At 39.0% G+C, this 15278-nt stretch overlaps 1 protein-coding gene across 1 annotated transcript in view; it reads left to right on the forward strand.

Moving 5' to 3' along the window:
• The first annotated feature begins 3312 nt into the window (after window positions 1-3312).
• VGLL1 (vestigial like family member 1) overlaps window positions 3313-15278 on the forward strand; it is a 37614-nt gene continuing 25648 nt past the window's right edge. The window contains exon 1 of the mRNA XM_008273255.5: window positions 3313-3445. Within this exon, the coding sequence (XP_008271477.1) occupies window positions 3396-3445 (50 nt within the window). The 5' untranslated portion in view covers window positions 3313-3395. The remainder of the gene's footprint in view (window positions 3446-15278) is intronic.

Raw genomic sequence — 15278 nt, forward strand, 5'->3', positions numbered from 1 at the left:
CAGAACTTAAAGACTGTAATGTTAATATACAGTGTTCATCCCAGGCTAGATTACAGAAAGCTAGGATAGCAGCAGCAGTATGAAAGTATGGCTTTTTTGCTGCCTGTCTTCTGCTTTCTGCACTGCTTCTTAGTTTCTGCTGAAACAGTAATGATAATATTAGAAGAGCCAAGCTCAGAATAAAACAGCTTTTAAAAAATTTCTATTTATTTGAAAAGCAGAGGAGGAGAGGGAGAGAGAGACTTCAGTATGCTAGTTCACTTCCCAAATGGCCACAACAGCATGGGTTATGCCAGGCCGAAGCTGGAAGCTAGGAACTCCATCCAGGTCTCCCATAGGATGTCCTATTCCATGGATGGGCAGAGGCTCAAGGACTTGTGCCATCCTCTGTTACCTTCTCAGGTGCCTTAGCAGAAAGCTGGATTGGAAACAGAGTAGGCAGGACTTGAACTGGTGCTCATATGTGGTATACTATCCTCCTGAGTGACAACTTAATCCACTGCACTATAACAGAATAAAACTCCCCCCCCCCAGAATAAAACATCTTTTAATTTACCATTTTCCAGGTTTATCCTTGAAATTAAACAAGCAATATTTGTAAAGCTACATCTTAATGTAAAATTTCCATATTTAACTAAACATGTATGTCTGAATTTAATATTTAAAAATATGGTTATCTTTACTTCTTTTCCCAAAAGCAACTTTATGCTACCTTGTAAATTAAAAAGCACATGCTTCAGTTTTTATGTGATTCTTAAGTAGTTACAGATTAGAATTAATAAAAATGTGTACAGCATTTCAGTGCTTCTGATAATCACCTTAGTGGAAACCTTGATTATCTCATTGACATTCTGTTAGACTATTGATCTAGTGTATTCACACTCACTCTAAAATCTTTGAATAATTTGATTTAGTCATTTAGCAGGCCTATGTTGGGCTAGTGTGTGCCCAATTATATGCTAGATGAGATGTAGCAGTGAACAATATAAAAGCATGGACCCTCCTTCAATGACCGGTGTAATGCCTGTGTTGAAAGACACAGCTGAAAAACAATGTGACATTGATCCAACAAGACCAATTCTAGAGCCTGGAACAGTATCAGCACATAGGAGTTCAGCAAATATTTGTTAAGTGGATTCATTTATCCTGATTCATGTGAAGCAGTTCATTGGCTACACCTACCTTGTCAGTCTTCTCCCAGTCTTACCACCTCTGCACAACTGTTCAAACCAAAAAATCTTGCCTCCTTTATCTCTTATATTCAAGCCCTATTGACTGTAACTCCAAATATATCCAGACTCTGAATACTTTTCCCCATCTCCGCTCCCATCACCTTGGTACAAACTATCACCTCTCACCTGCTTGCCTGAAAGAACATTCAAGCTGTACTGCCTATTTGCACTTTTGTACTATTCCAAGAAATTTTTAAAAGTATTTATTTGAAAGGCAAAATGACACAGAGAGAAGGAGAGACAGAAAGAGATCTTCCATCTGCTGGTTCACTCCCCAAATGGCTGCAATGGATGGGGCTGGGCCAGGCTGAAGCCAGGAATCTGGAACTCCAACTGGGTCTCCCACATTGCTGGTAGGGGCCCAAGCACCTGGGCCATCTTCTGCTACTTCCCCAGGTGCATAAGCAGGAAGCTGGATTGGAGGTGGAGCAGCTGGGACTTAAACCAGTACCTCCAATATGGGATGCTGGAATCGCAGGCAGCAGAGTAACTCACTGCACCACACACTGGCCCACCAAGAAATTTTTTTACAGAACAACTAAGGACATTAAAACAAAAATCACTATCCCAATTGCCCTGATAGCTTTCTATTAAAGTGCTCCAATAGTACTTAAAATAAAATTCAAACACTGTGCTGGGGCTTGCTCGGAAAAAGTCTCAAAATATCTTGCTCCTGCTTGACTCTCTAGAAACTCATCTCAGAACTCGTCCTAGCCCATCACTCTTCAGGCTCACAAGCATTTCAGTTTCTCATGCCCACCTCTTTGCAGACACCTCTGACTGGGAGGATCTCTAGCCAAACTGGATGATTTTTTATCCTTCAGACTGATTAAATATCAGCTACTTAGAAATCCTGACCCTCCTCTATATCCACAGTGACCCATCCCTCCTCCCTACCCAAATATCCTTTGGTGCTAATACTGTTGAATCTTCTTCAGAGCAATTATTAAACTTACATTTGCATGTATGTTCCTTGTCGCTCTACCCCATGTCACACCACCCTAGCAGCATGCAAGCTCTGAATAGCCAAGGGTTTTGTCCTGATCTCTTCCCTATCTCCAGTGCCTAGAATGGTGACTGGCATGTAACAGACAAGCAAATAGGTTTAATAGGATTGGAAAAAAAATTATCCCAAAGTGTTGCATTCTGTTCGGAGATCCACGTTTTTAGAAAAATGTGAACTTCAAGTAGGTCAAGGGAAGAGGAACAACAAGAGTTATTTGTAATATAAAACCAATGAGATAAGATTCAGAGAACAGAAGGCACAGTTAATCACTACTTGGGGACAGAACAATTACATTATTACAATTTCATTATATTGTTTTTCTTCACTTTCATAGGGAATTGGATTTGAAGTATACAAAAGGCCATGCTGAGATCCTAGAGATCCTTGAAAATTCATGGAAAATGTATATTATGAAAAAGCTATGTATCAATTTCAATATTTTGTACCACAATAAACTTATCTTTTAATTTCAATTCTCCATAAACCTTTTGAACCTTCTAAAATTTTCTGATATTTCATCACAGAGGATGCTCTGTGATCCTCACAGAGGAGCTTATGAAATTCTCATTTCTAGATATAAAACACCTTTCTTAAATAAACAGGGAAATGCCCCCTGGAACATCCCTTGATTTGATGTCTAAAATGATTTGATTCTCTGACTTCCCTATACTCTTCTTCTGTGTCATTTTATTTTTTCTATTCTCTATAAAGCTAGAAATGTTGCCAAAGTTGTGTGTATTTACAGCTTGTTTGGATCCCTTGCAGCCCAACTGCATTTATTATCCTTAAGCATTAGGGGTAGCTCCGTGTGGGATTACAATGAAGAAATGATAGCCAGATTCGAATGCAGGTGCCAGTATTTCTGCTACAAACTTAGTCTTGTTAACACCAAGGCACTGAGCTTCATTTTCAGTTCTACTTCGATATGAATTCATGAGGAATGATGGCAAGCATAATGATGAAGTCAGCAGACAGCTTCCTATGAGTGGGAGTACGCAAGTGTATCCCTGGAATGCAAGAACAAGCCTGCAAATCTAGCCACTTTAACCTTTTTGTATCCAAGCCTCATGCAATTGGGAGTTTCCTTAGGAAACTTTTAGAAGCACTAAACTGTTCATTCATTCCATTAATACAGGCTGTGAGCCAGGCACTGTTCTATGTCTAGAAATACAAGAATTAACAGGAGGAGACTGAAGAAAGAAAGATCGTGAGTGTATATATATTTATATTTATATATTTATTTCATATTAAATATATGTATTTAAAAGATAAAATTAGATGGTAGATGCTGGGAACCAATCAAATCAGGATAATGCTCTAGAGAAAACCTGGTGACAGAAGGTAATTCTTTAGCTGGGGTGGGAAGGAGTGAACATCTCTGAAGAGGATCCATTCAAGTCAACACCCACATGATGGGGAAGATCCCAATCCCGCCAGATGAAGAGCTGGGGCAAGATGGTTCCAAGCAGAGAAAATAGGAAAAGACAAGACTGAGGCATGAATAAGCTTGGTGTGTCCAAGGCCAGTGGGATCGGAGCAGTGTGAGCAATGGCAGGAAGGGTGGCAGATGAGGTTATGGGAGCTAGACCAGGATAGAGCAGGGCTTGAGAGGCATGCAGTGAGGGTGGGTTTATTCAGAGTGTAATGGAAATCCATTAGAGAGGTGAACAAACGCAGACTAAGCAGCACTGCAATCTGATTGGTGTATTAAAGGGATCTTCTTAATCGCTATGTGGAGAATGAACTAGAAGGAAGAGATTGGAAATGAGGCTATTTTATTACTACAGGCAAGCAAAGTTGGTGGTTTGGATCCAGGATGGTAGCTATGGAAAGAGTGAAAAGTGATTGCGTTGTGTTCAGGGCATATTTGGGAGGTAGATATCTCATGGAAGGATAAGGATGTTAAGAAGTTTGGATTTTATAACCACTGCATGTATTTCTATTGTAATGTTGCACCTGGAAAAAATGTTTCAAAAGTGTGTGCTAAATACAATGGGACTTGTAGCAAATGTATGGTTAGGGCTAACCACTTAAAACCCATGGAAGTTTGTAACTAGAACATTAAGAAGAGCAGTGCTAATTCCAATGATAGTAAATAGTGGAACTTTACTCACTATTTGATAGCACTTGTGCCCCATATCCCAGCCCATTAATGATTTTGTAGCCTTAAACCCTGAGTCACTTTCCTCCAACACATAAGTCCTAGATGACATTCACTTGCAGTAAACAGCATTCTTGTCAACATGTAAAAAATGATCTGGGACATAGTGTTTCTCACCTTTTGTCAGTTAGCATAGGATGTTAAATGTTAACATTGTTTTACACACCTTTGCAGCATCTTCATCTATATTCATAGCTTTCTCAGATGGTTTAACATAGAAGAAAATGTAGCCAATCCTTTAAAAAATGTCATAGCCAATATTTAAACTGCTAAGCTAGTACTAAAGGAAGGTATTTCTGTAGATTTTCTGAAATGTAATTTTTCAGTATATTAAAAGACATAAAAAAGGATATTGCACTGAAAAACATATTTCTTATTTATAAAAGATAACTACCGGCCAACAAGAAAGTTTTAGTATGAACATTGCTTATCTGTGGAAACCTACAGAGGGATTGATAGCATTGGTGGTCTGCTTAATTTTAAAACAGAACTCAACTCAAGCAACCTAATGAATCAGTCTACAAAAACGTACAGTACAGCTGCCTCTTCATCAGGCAGCTAGAGCTAGAAATGATTAAGTTGGTAAAGGTTGAGGAGAAAGGGCTACTGAAGTAAGAGAAAAGCAGGAAAAGTTAGTGTCATGGAAGCCAAGAGGAGAATTTTTGAAGAATAAAAGGGAGTAATCAAATCAGTTAAATGCATCCAAGAGGTTGAGTAGGATGAGGACTGAGAGGTTTCATTCAATTTAGTAACTCTGAGGTTATTGGCGACAAGAGCAGATACTTCAGCGTGCTGAAATGGAAGCTCCAGGGGAGCAAGTGAATGGTAAGTTGAGAGAGAGTGGCAGTAACCAACCATGGACAATAAGTTCAAGAAGCTCTGCTGTGAAGGGCATCAGAGGAATGGAAATAGATCTGGAGGAGGGATTGTTACAGATGGAAGATACATGACATTTTTGAATGGTGATGGGAATGATTCGGTAGAGATAGAGAAATTGAAGCAGAAGAGGGTAAAATATTCAAGATAATCCTTAAACTTGATTCTTTCCCCAATTCATAGCCAATTGTTTCAATATCATTAATTGATCTGTTCCTTACCAATTTAAAACTTTTAAAAATTTGAAAATCTCATTTATGATGGGTCTTGAATAAAGTTCATGGAAAATGCATATTATGAAAAAACTATGAATGAACTTCAAATGCTTTGCATCAAAAATAAATATCTCTAAATTCCAGTTTTCCATAAACTTTTTGAAGTGTCCTCCTGCACTTGTGCTGTATAATCTGTTCCATCTCTATTCCATGACTTAAGCTTTCAAACTACTAAAACACTTTTTAAGTTAGTTCCACTGCTTTTTACTAAGTTATGTTATTCCAGTCACTATGTTTTCAATTTGTTTGAATTTTGTCTTATTCTTTAATTACTGTTTTTTCATAGAAGACTAATTTTAACCTATGATCTCAATATTCTCTTGGATATACCTCAAAGTGCCAATTAAAATTTTTTTGCTATTTTCTTTTTAAAATTTTTACTTAACCACAATTGTACATATTTATGAGCTACATTGTGACATTTCAATGTATGTATACAATTCATACTGACCAAATCAGGGTAATCAATATTTCCCTTTCTTTAACATTACTCTGTGATTGCAAGCTTGAAGTATATTTGTTCATACATTATATACTAGGTCATTGTGAACTATAGCCTTCCCTCTATGCTTTGGAACACCAAGAACTTATTCCTTCTCTCTAAGTTTGATTTGTTACTCACTATCCAAACTCAATATCCCTGCCAGCCTCTAGTAATGAACATTCTGTGTTCAGATTGAGGTTTGTTTTTTAAGCTTACAAATATAAAAGAGAATATGCAGGATTTGTATTTCTTGACTTATTGTTTTCACAATCAAGTGGAATTTATCACAGTGATTCAAGGGTGGTTCAACATTTCCAAAGCAATAAACATCATAAATTACATCAACACAATGAAGAACAAAAACCGTATGATCATCTCAGCAGATGCAGAAAAAGCATGTGATAATATTCAATATTCATTCATGATTAAAAAACTCTCCACAAATGTGCTATAGAAGGAACATGCTTCAAAAGCATAAAGGCCATATATGACAAACCCACAGCCACTATCATACCAAATGGGAAAAACCTTAAAAACATTTCCATTCAGATCTGGAACAAGACAAGGATGTCTACTATTACAACTCTTATTCAATATAGTATTAGAAGTATTAGCAAGATCAATTAAGGAACAGAAAGAAATAAGGCATATAGTTTGGAAAGGAAGAATTCAAATTATCCATGTTTGTAAATAACATGATTTAGACACAGAAAAATCTAGCCACTCCTCCAAAGGTCATTAGAAATGAGAAACCAATTCAGTAAAGTGGTAAGATAGAAAAATCATCATCTAGGGAACACAAGCATTTTTTTAAACTTTTATTTAGTAAATATAATTTTCCAAAGTACAGTTTATGCATTACAATGGCTTTTCCCCCCATAACTTCCCTCCCACCTGCACCCCTCCCATCTCCCGCTCCCTCTCCCATTCCATTCACATCAAGATTCATTTTCAATTATCTTTATATACAGAAGATCAATTTAGCATATATTAAGTAAAGATTTCATCAGTTTGCACCCACACAGAACATAAAGTGTAAAGTACTGTTTGAGTATTAGCTATAGCATTAGTTTACATTGGACAACACATTAAGGACAGAGATCCCACATAAGGAGTAAGTACACAGTGGCTCCTGTTGTTGACTTAACAATTTAACACTCTTGTTTATGGTGTCAGAAATCTCCCTAGGCTCTAGTCATGAGTTTCCAAGGCTATGGAAGCCTCTTGAGTTCACAGACTCCGATCTTATTTAGACAAGGTCATAGTGAAAGTGGAAGTTCTCTCCTCCCTTCAGAGAAAGGTACCTCCTTCTTTGATGGCCTGTTCTTTCTACTGGGATCTCACTCACAGAGACTTTTCATTTAGTTTTTTTTTTTTTTTTTTTTTTTTTTTTTTGCCAGAGTGTCTTGGCTTTCCATGCCTAAAATACTCTCATGGGCTCTTCAGCCAGATCTGAGTGCCTTAAGGGCTGATTCTGAGGCCAGAGTGCTGTTTAGGACATCTGCCACTCTATGAGTCTGCTGTGTATCCCGCTTCCCATGTTGGATCGTTCTCTCCCTTTTTTATTCTGTCAGCTAGTATTCGCAGACACTAGTCTTGTTGGGGTGATTCCTTTGACTCTTAGACCTATCAGTGTGATCAATTGTGAATTGAAATTGATCACTTGGACTAGTGAGATGGCATTGGTACAAGAACAGAAGCATTTTTATGCACCAATAATGATCTTGCTGAAAGGGAACTCAAGAAAACATTCCAATTTATAATATCTATATGAAATTTTAATATTTAGGAATAAATTTTAGCAAAAGAAGAGAAATATCTCTACAATGAGAATTATAAACACTGATGAAAGAAATAAGCAAGGACACAGAACAAAGGAAAGATATTCCTTGTCCATGGATTAGAAGAATTAGTATTGTAAAAATGTCCATACTACCTAAATCAATCTACAGACTCAATGCAATCCTCATCAAAATAGTAATGAAATTCTTTACAGAATTAGAAAAAAATCCTAAAATTCATCTAGAACCACAAAAGACCCTGAGTAGTCAAAGCAATCCTGAGGTGGAAGAAAACTGGTGGCATCATAATACTTGATTTCAAAGTATACTCCAAAGTTATAGTAATGAAAATACACATGGAATGGGCATAAAAACAGATACATAGGTCAGTGGAACAGAAAAAAGAACGCAGCAATTAATCCATGTTTATTCATCCAGCAGATTTTTCACAAAAGTACCTACAATATACATTGGAGAAGGGATAGTCTCTTCCCTAAATGGTGCTGGCAACGTTGAGTGTCTATACATAAAAGAATGAAATTAGATCTATACCTCTCACTATATACAACATGGATCAAAGACCTAAACTTAAGCCCTGAAACTATGAAATTGCTGGAAGAAAATGTAGTGGAAACATCAAGAAATTGGTGTAGATGATGACTTCAAAAGTGCAGGCAACAAAAGCAAAACTGGAAACATGGGATTATATCAAACTCAGAAGCTTCTGCACAGTAAAGAAAGCACTCATTAGAATGAAGAGACATCTGATAGAATGGAAGAAAATATTTACAAGCCGCTTATCTGACAAAGGATTAATATCCAGAATATACAAGGATGTCAGAAAACTCAACAGCAACAACCACAACAAAAACCAGTCTGGATAAGAAATGGGCAAAGAACTTGAATAGACAGTTCTCAAGTGAAGAAATACAAATGTTTAATAAATATATGGAAAAAAGTTCAATATCACCAATCATCAGGGAACTGCAAATCAAAACCACAATGAGGTATCACCTCACTTTTTCAGAATGCCTATTATCCAAAAGACAGAGAGTAAGTAAAAAATGCTGGCAAGGATGTGAAGAGAGGGAAACGCTCATACACTGTGAGTGGGAATGTAAATTAGTGCAGCCACTGTGGGAAAAAGTGTGAAGATTGCCTAAATAACTAAAAATAGACCTGCCATATGACCCAGCAATCCCATTACGGGGTATATACCCCAAATTCTTGAACACAATATATCAAAGAGATACTTGAACCACCATGTTTATAACAACACCATTCTCAATAGCTAAGATCATGGAATCAACCAAGGTGACCATCATCAAATTAATCATAAAGAAAATGTTGTATATGTACGCAATGGAATACTATGCAGCCAAAAAAAATGAAATCCTATCCAGCAATAGAATTGGAAGACATCATGTTAAGCCATTAGAAGTTTTTTAAAAATTTATTTATTTGAAAGGCAGAGTTACATAAAGGAAGACAGAGAGAGAGAGGAAGTCTTCCATCCACTGGTTCACTCCCCAAATGGCAGCAACTGCTGCAGCTGCGCCAATCTGAAGCCAGGAGCCAGGAGCCAGGAGCTTCTTCTGGGTCTCCCACACAGGTGCATATGCCCAAGGACTTAGGCCATCTTCTACTGCTTTCGCAGGCCATAGCAGAGAGCTAGATGGGAAGTGGAGCAGCTGGGATTCAAACCAGTACCCATATGGGATGCTGGCACTGCAGACAGTGGCTTTACCTGCTATGCCACAGCACTGACCCCACAATTACAATTTTTAAAACATATCTTCTTCTGCTTTCCACATTAAGTTTTCCTTAGAAGTCAGTTGTTTTGCATTGTCTTCTTAGTGTTTCTGTAAAATGCAGTTTTCCTTAAATGTCTAGTGATTGACCATTCATATGAATCAGATTGCTATATTTTGGTACGTTTCTTGGAGTCCTCTGCAGTCATGTACTACTGCAAGTAGTCACTACTCACTGGACAGGATTCCTCTCTGAACAATGGCAGAGCTGTGCAGGTGAGTGTTGTGGGTGTCTCAACAAGGGGGTTCCCCTTTTTGAAATATGGATAGGGAACTGGTTGCAGTCTGGCTAGTTAACAGTTCAGAGGTTAGTAAAGCATCTAATTATTATTGGATATATTGTGTTTTAAAGGTTGTCACTGTGATACCAAAGTCCCTTTTGTCTTCATATACTTTTATGGCCCTAAAATTACCTAAGCACACCCCACTTCTGTCTCTAACCACAAAGTCCACCCTAGACTCCCTCTTTGTTCACAAGAAAGACTTTATTTAGAAAGCTATTCTCACTGGCTATAGCCAGGGCTGAACACTACAATAAGACACTGCACAGAGTTGGAGAGTGGCCCAGTTAATTTGGCATACCTTCAGTGCACTTCTCTAGCTCCTAGCCACTGCTAACTCTGAACTTTTTCTGGGGCTCCATTTGGGAGTCCATGACCATTTCTCCAATATCCTTCTCTTACTTCTCTGTTAACAGGGTGTGAGTTCAGTGTTATCATTTCCAGAATTGCTTTCTGTTTCTGGGAGGTCACAAAACGTAGTGGTTTAGCATGGAAACACTAGAGCTAGACTTCCTGCTTTGCCAAGCTATGTAACCTCTCCATGACTCTATTTACCTCATTTTAAACATTGAATAACATGAGGGCACTTCAAAAATTTGTGGAAAATGGAAATAAAAGATAGTTTATTTTTGTGCAAAATACTTTTTTAGGAATCCATGCCTAATTTTTTTACAACACACATTTTACATGACTTTTTGAAGATCCCTCATATAGAAATATCCTTGTGATAATATCCATCTTGTAGAATGATTTAAATGGCTTCATACATGTACACTGTCTATTGTAGTACTTGGTTCACTATTTTTCTCTGGTCTCTCGGTGATACCTTTTCTGACTTTATAGCACTGCTCTGGTTTTTTGCTTTTTTGTGCGGGGGAGGTCCTCTTATTTTTATGCCTTTTGGCATTTTATTAGGATCTTAAGAGGATGAGATTAAAAACATTGGTTCTGTTCATCACCTTGAAACCGAAGTGAGTACTTCCATCTAGAAACACAATTAAATGAATCCTAAGTTGTGAGTTTTCTGCAGTCTTGAATTTCAGCTTTTCTCGATTTGCTTAGAATGGCATAGCTGCAAGACGTTTGAAAGATTATGTAGTAGAGCGTCTTCACTTAAGAAATGGGCAAAAAGTGAGAAATAACTTCACCTAAGTTATGAATCTCTGATTGAAGTCAAGATCTCTTGTCTCCTAGTCTAATTCCTCTACCACTAAAAGTAAAGAAACAATATCTCCCATATGCACCAAAATTATAAAACTACTGAGTCTGTGCCTATCTGAGGCCTCTTTCCCCTTTTATAAGAGAACAATGTTTCCTCCTATGGATAATAAATCCTTCCACCTGTACCTTGACCCCATCGCCTTCACACTATAATAACTTTACATTATTAATAACACTTTCCCTCTGTGGTATATTCAACCTCTTGCTCTCTCAACCGGTTCCTTGCTATTGGCCTATAATCATGTTGAATTCTATCCCTTTATGAAAAAGAGACGACAACCTCACTTGACCCCTGCATCTCCCACCCTCAGATTCTGTTCTTTCTCTCTATTCTTCCACCTCCAAACTCCCACAAAGCATTCCCTGTATTGCCAGTACCAGCCTCTTCCTCTCTTCTCCTCCCAATTTACCTCTCTCAGATGTCTCTCCTGACTAACCGGTTCCAAGGACCCTCAAAATCAATTGCTTATAATAAGCCTTTCTTTTTGAGTCCCCTAAACAAGACATTCTTTCAGTGTTTCCTATCTCAGTGAAGCTGCACTTAATGATCAAATATGCAACCCCCACATTTAGGAATTATCTTTGATATGCCTCCTTCCCTATATTCAATTAGGGAAGAAATTTGTTGATTTTATTTTTGAAAACCTCTTGAATTCATCTGCTTCACTCTACTTCCATCTCCTTCCCCACAGCTCCAGATGTAGCTGCCCTCATCTCTGCTCTAGACCATGAGAATGGCTTTCTATTGGTCTATTCATGTGTGCTTATTCCTTCAGCCCTTTCTCTGCACTATAGCCAGTAGCTCACTGATGTTTGCAAAATGTACATCTTAAGTTATGTCATTTCTTCCCCCCCAACACTCCTTGGCACATAATATTGTAAAAGTCTTTGATAACTTCATATTATTCTCAGAAAAAAGACAAAATTCCTTAATATGCATTGCAATGTTCTTGTTACCTTTCCTGCTCATTTTGTACCATTCTCCCCCTACTGTCTCCACTTGAAACATACTGCTTTCTTTTCTCCTGTCACTCATATTGGCCTGGTCCCTCCCACCTCAGAGCTTTTGCACGTGCTGTTTCTACCACTTGGAACACTCCTCCTTCCTTTCTTTGTTTGTCTAACTCCTTCTCAGACTATCAGATCTCAGTTCAGGCATTGTTTCCACAGGAAGGGTACCCAGTTTTCCATAATTAAGTCAGGATTCCTTACCCTAGGCTTTCCCAGTACCAGGCATTGATTCATCACTGTTGCAATTATACATTTATTTCTATGAATAATTTCTCCCTCCACTTTTTATCCGGTTAGTTGACAAATATTTGCTGAGTCTCCACTGTATCCCAAGCATTACCCTTCATATGCATGGATCTTAAAATTATTTGAACCAAAATAAACTTATATTTTAATTCCATTTTCCACAAGCTTTTAAAAGTATTCCTCACATTTTATAAACAAATAAATACATTTTATAAAAAATGCTGTGAAGGAACATAAATGGAGTGACAGGGTGGAATTTGAAGGACTGCTACTTTGAACAGAACAGTTAAGAGAATGTTCTCAGAAAAAGTGACTGAAGTAAGTGAACAAGTTATGAGGATGCCTGGGAGATGTACATTGCAGGGAGAATGACTAGCTAGGGGGAAGACCAGAGAGTATTTAACCAGTTCAAAGAATAGCCAGGAAGTCAGTAGGGTGGGCATGGAGTGAAGGGACAATAACTAGAGAGCAGGATGGAGGTGGAGTCTGAGGTTTACGATCTTAGAAAGGTTATGGGAAGAGAAGCTATTAAAAGCTTTTAAACAAGGAGTGATTGGATCGTGTGCATGTTCTAAAATGTTCACTGTGGATGTCTTGAGGTGAATGCATTAGAAAGGGCGGAAAGGGGGGAAGCAAAGGGTCCAGCTAGGGGGTTGTGCTGGTGATCCTGGGAAGAACTGCTGGATGCTTAGACTATGGAAAGCATTGGGGAGGTGGAAAAAAGGACAGAACAGAAAGCATTTGGAGAGGAGAGCACTCAGAATTTGTTGATGTGTTCTTGCAAGCCCCCAGTGAGTCTCCTTTTCACTTAGAGGAAAAGTCAAAGACTTCAGCCTGGCCATTGAGGTCCTATGTGATCCGGCCCTTTCTCTTTCTCCCCTCACTCCCTCCCCTCCAGCCACACTGGCCTCTTCACTGTGCTGTGAACAGATTAAGCAGGGTCTCATAGTTTTGCATTTGGTGTTCCCTAGGGTGCCAGGAAAGCAAGAGTCCATATGACTTTCTCCTTCAGGGTTCTGGTCAAATGTCACCTTATTGCAGAATTCTGGCCTCTATACATTAGCACTCACTCCAATTCCCCTTCCCCATTCCATCTCTCTTTACAGGACTTATCGCTAGCTGACATTGTACATATAGTGCACATATATGTATGTACACACAAACATGTAACATATATGTGCATTCATTCTAGGAAGGCAGAGGTTTGGTCTGTTTTGTGTACTCTAGAACAGAGTTCCCAGAATAGTGGGTGTTCAATACATATTTATTGGATCAATACTGTTGAAAAAGAGTAAGAAACAAGCAAAGGAATGGCTTCAGGGTATAGATCCTGAATGATGGTGCCACTGACTAAGATATTACTGAGGGTTTTCAAGATGAGAATTGGGACACTCTGCTTTAAATCTTTTGTTGGGGTCTATTGCAAACTCACAGAAGCCTTAAGCCTTCACTCCTTCTGCAGCCCATGGGAGCCTTTGACAAATCCAGAATGCAGGGTTCTGAGCTCTTTATTTCTTTCCATGGAGGGAGAGGAAGAAACTAGAGGTAATTCAAAGTGGCTCTCAGTTCTTGAGAGTGAAGTGACATCAGGTTGAGATAAACCTCAAACTTGATGGTTTAGATATTATGGACCCTTGTATATGTTTTCAGACAATTGGCCTCCTAGGTCAAGAGACAATATCACAAAGTGCTTTTTAACGCAAAAAGAATGATTTTTTTGTCTAAAAAAAGAGCTACCCCTTTTCCTCATTCCTGTAGGTGCCCAACCAGGTTGACTCGTTGGAGTGCATTTTCTGCATTCTTAATAGATAGCTAGCAGGAAACGCCTTTATACAGTCCAACTAGAGGGGTAGAAAGTAGCAAGGGGAGGGTACAAATGCCCAGCTTCTGCTTCCGCAAGCACTGAGCCTCTCTGGAACAGGCCAGACAGCTCTGGCTATCCAAACGCACCTTTGCCAGCTCTAGGATCTTGCCCTGTCTCAGGTGATGGTCCAGAACTAAGGTAGGGGAAATTGGGTAATTTTAAGGTGGGTGGAGGGATGGAATCTCAACTGGGACAGAATTGGAGGGCATCATATACTTTTCCCAGGGAGATACAATGTGGTCCCTTTGGGCCTTTGGATCCAAGAGCTCATGACAACCAAGCCCTCTGACTGCCTACGCCACCCCCTGGGTACTAGGTATCAATTTGCAGAACTGCAGGAAAGCGTTCATGCAGGCAGACTGCGGGAAAATTGAGGCCAAACTGCTGTTTTTGGATTCTGTATTCAAGGACATTTTGCAGAAGCTTGGGGAAAGTTTCCATGTCCACTTGGAGCATGTAGTGTCTTTAAAAAAAAGATTTATTTATTTATTTGAAAGAGTTACACAGAGAGAGAGAGAGAGAGAGAGTTCTTCAATCCGGTGGTCCAGTTCCCAATTGACCACAATGGCCGGAGCTGTGCCGATTAGAAGCCAGGAGCCAGGAGCTTCCTCCAGGTCTCGCATGCCAGTGCAGGGGCCGAAGCACTTGGGCCATCTTTCCCAGGCCATAGCAGAGAGCTGGATCAGAAGTGGAGCAGCCGGATCTTGAACCGGTGCACACATGGGATGCCAGCACTGCAGGTGGCGGCTTTACCTGCTACCCCACAGTGCCGGCCCCTGTAGTGTCTTTATATTTTGTGAGTGGTATCCCTTTAGATGCAGCTTCATAACATTTCTTTCTCCTTGAAACAGGACCACCCCAAAATTCAGGCATAAATGAAAGAGACCCTTTGTGGAGGACTCATTTGAGGATGAAGCTGCACAAGTTTCTCCAGAGGTGCAGTGAGACTCAGTTCCTCTCAGGACTAAGCCACACACCATTTCTCAGAATTGTTTCACTTTATTTATTTATGTATTGTTTTCTATTTGA

This window comes from Oryctolagus cuniculus, chromosome X (genome assembly GCF_051225735.1).
Source record: "Oryctolagus cuniculus isolate XC-2025 breed Fujian yellow rabbit chromosome X, ASM5122573v1, whole genome shotgun sequence".
Lineage (NCBI taxonomy): Eukaryota > Metazoa > Chordata > Mammalia > Lagomorpha > Leporidae > Oryctolagus > Oryctolagus cuniculus.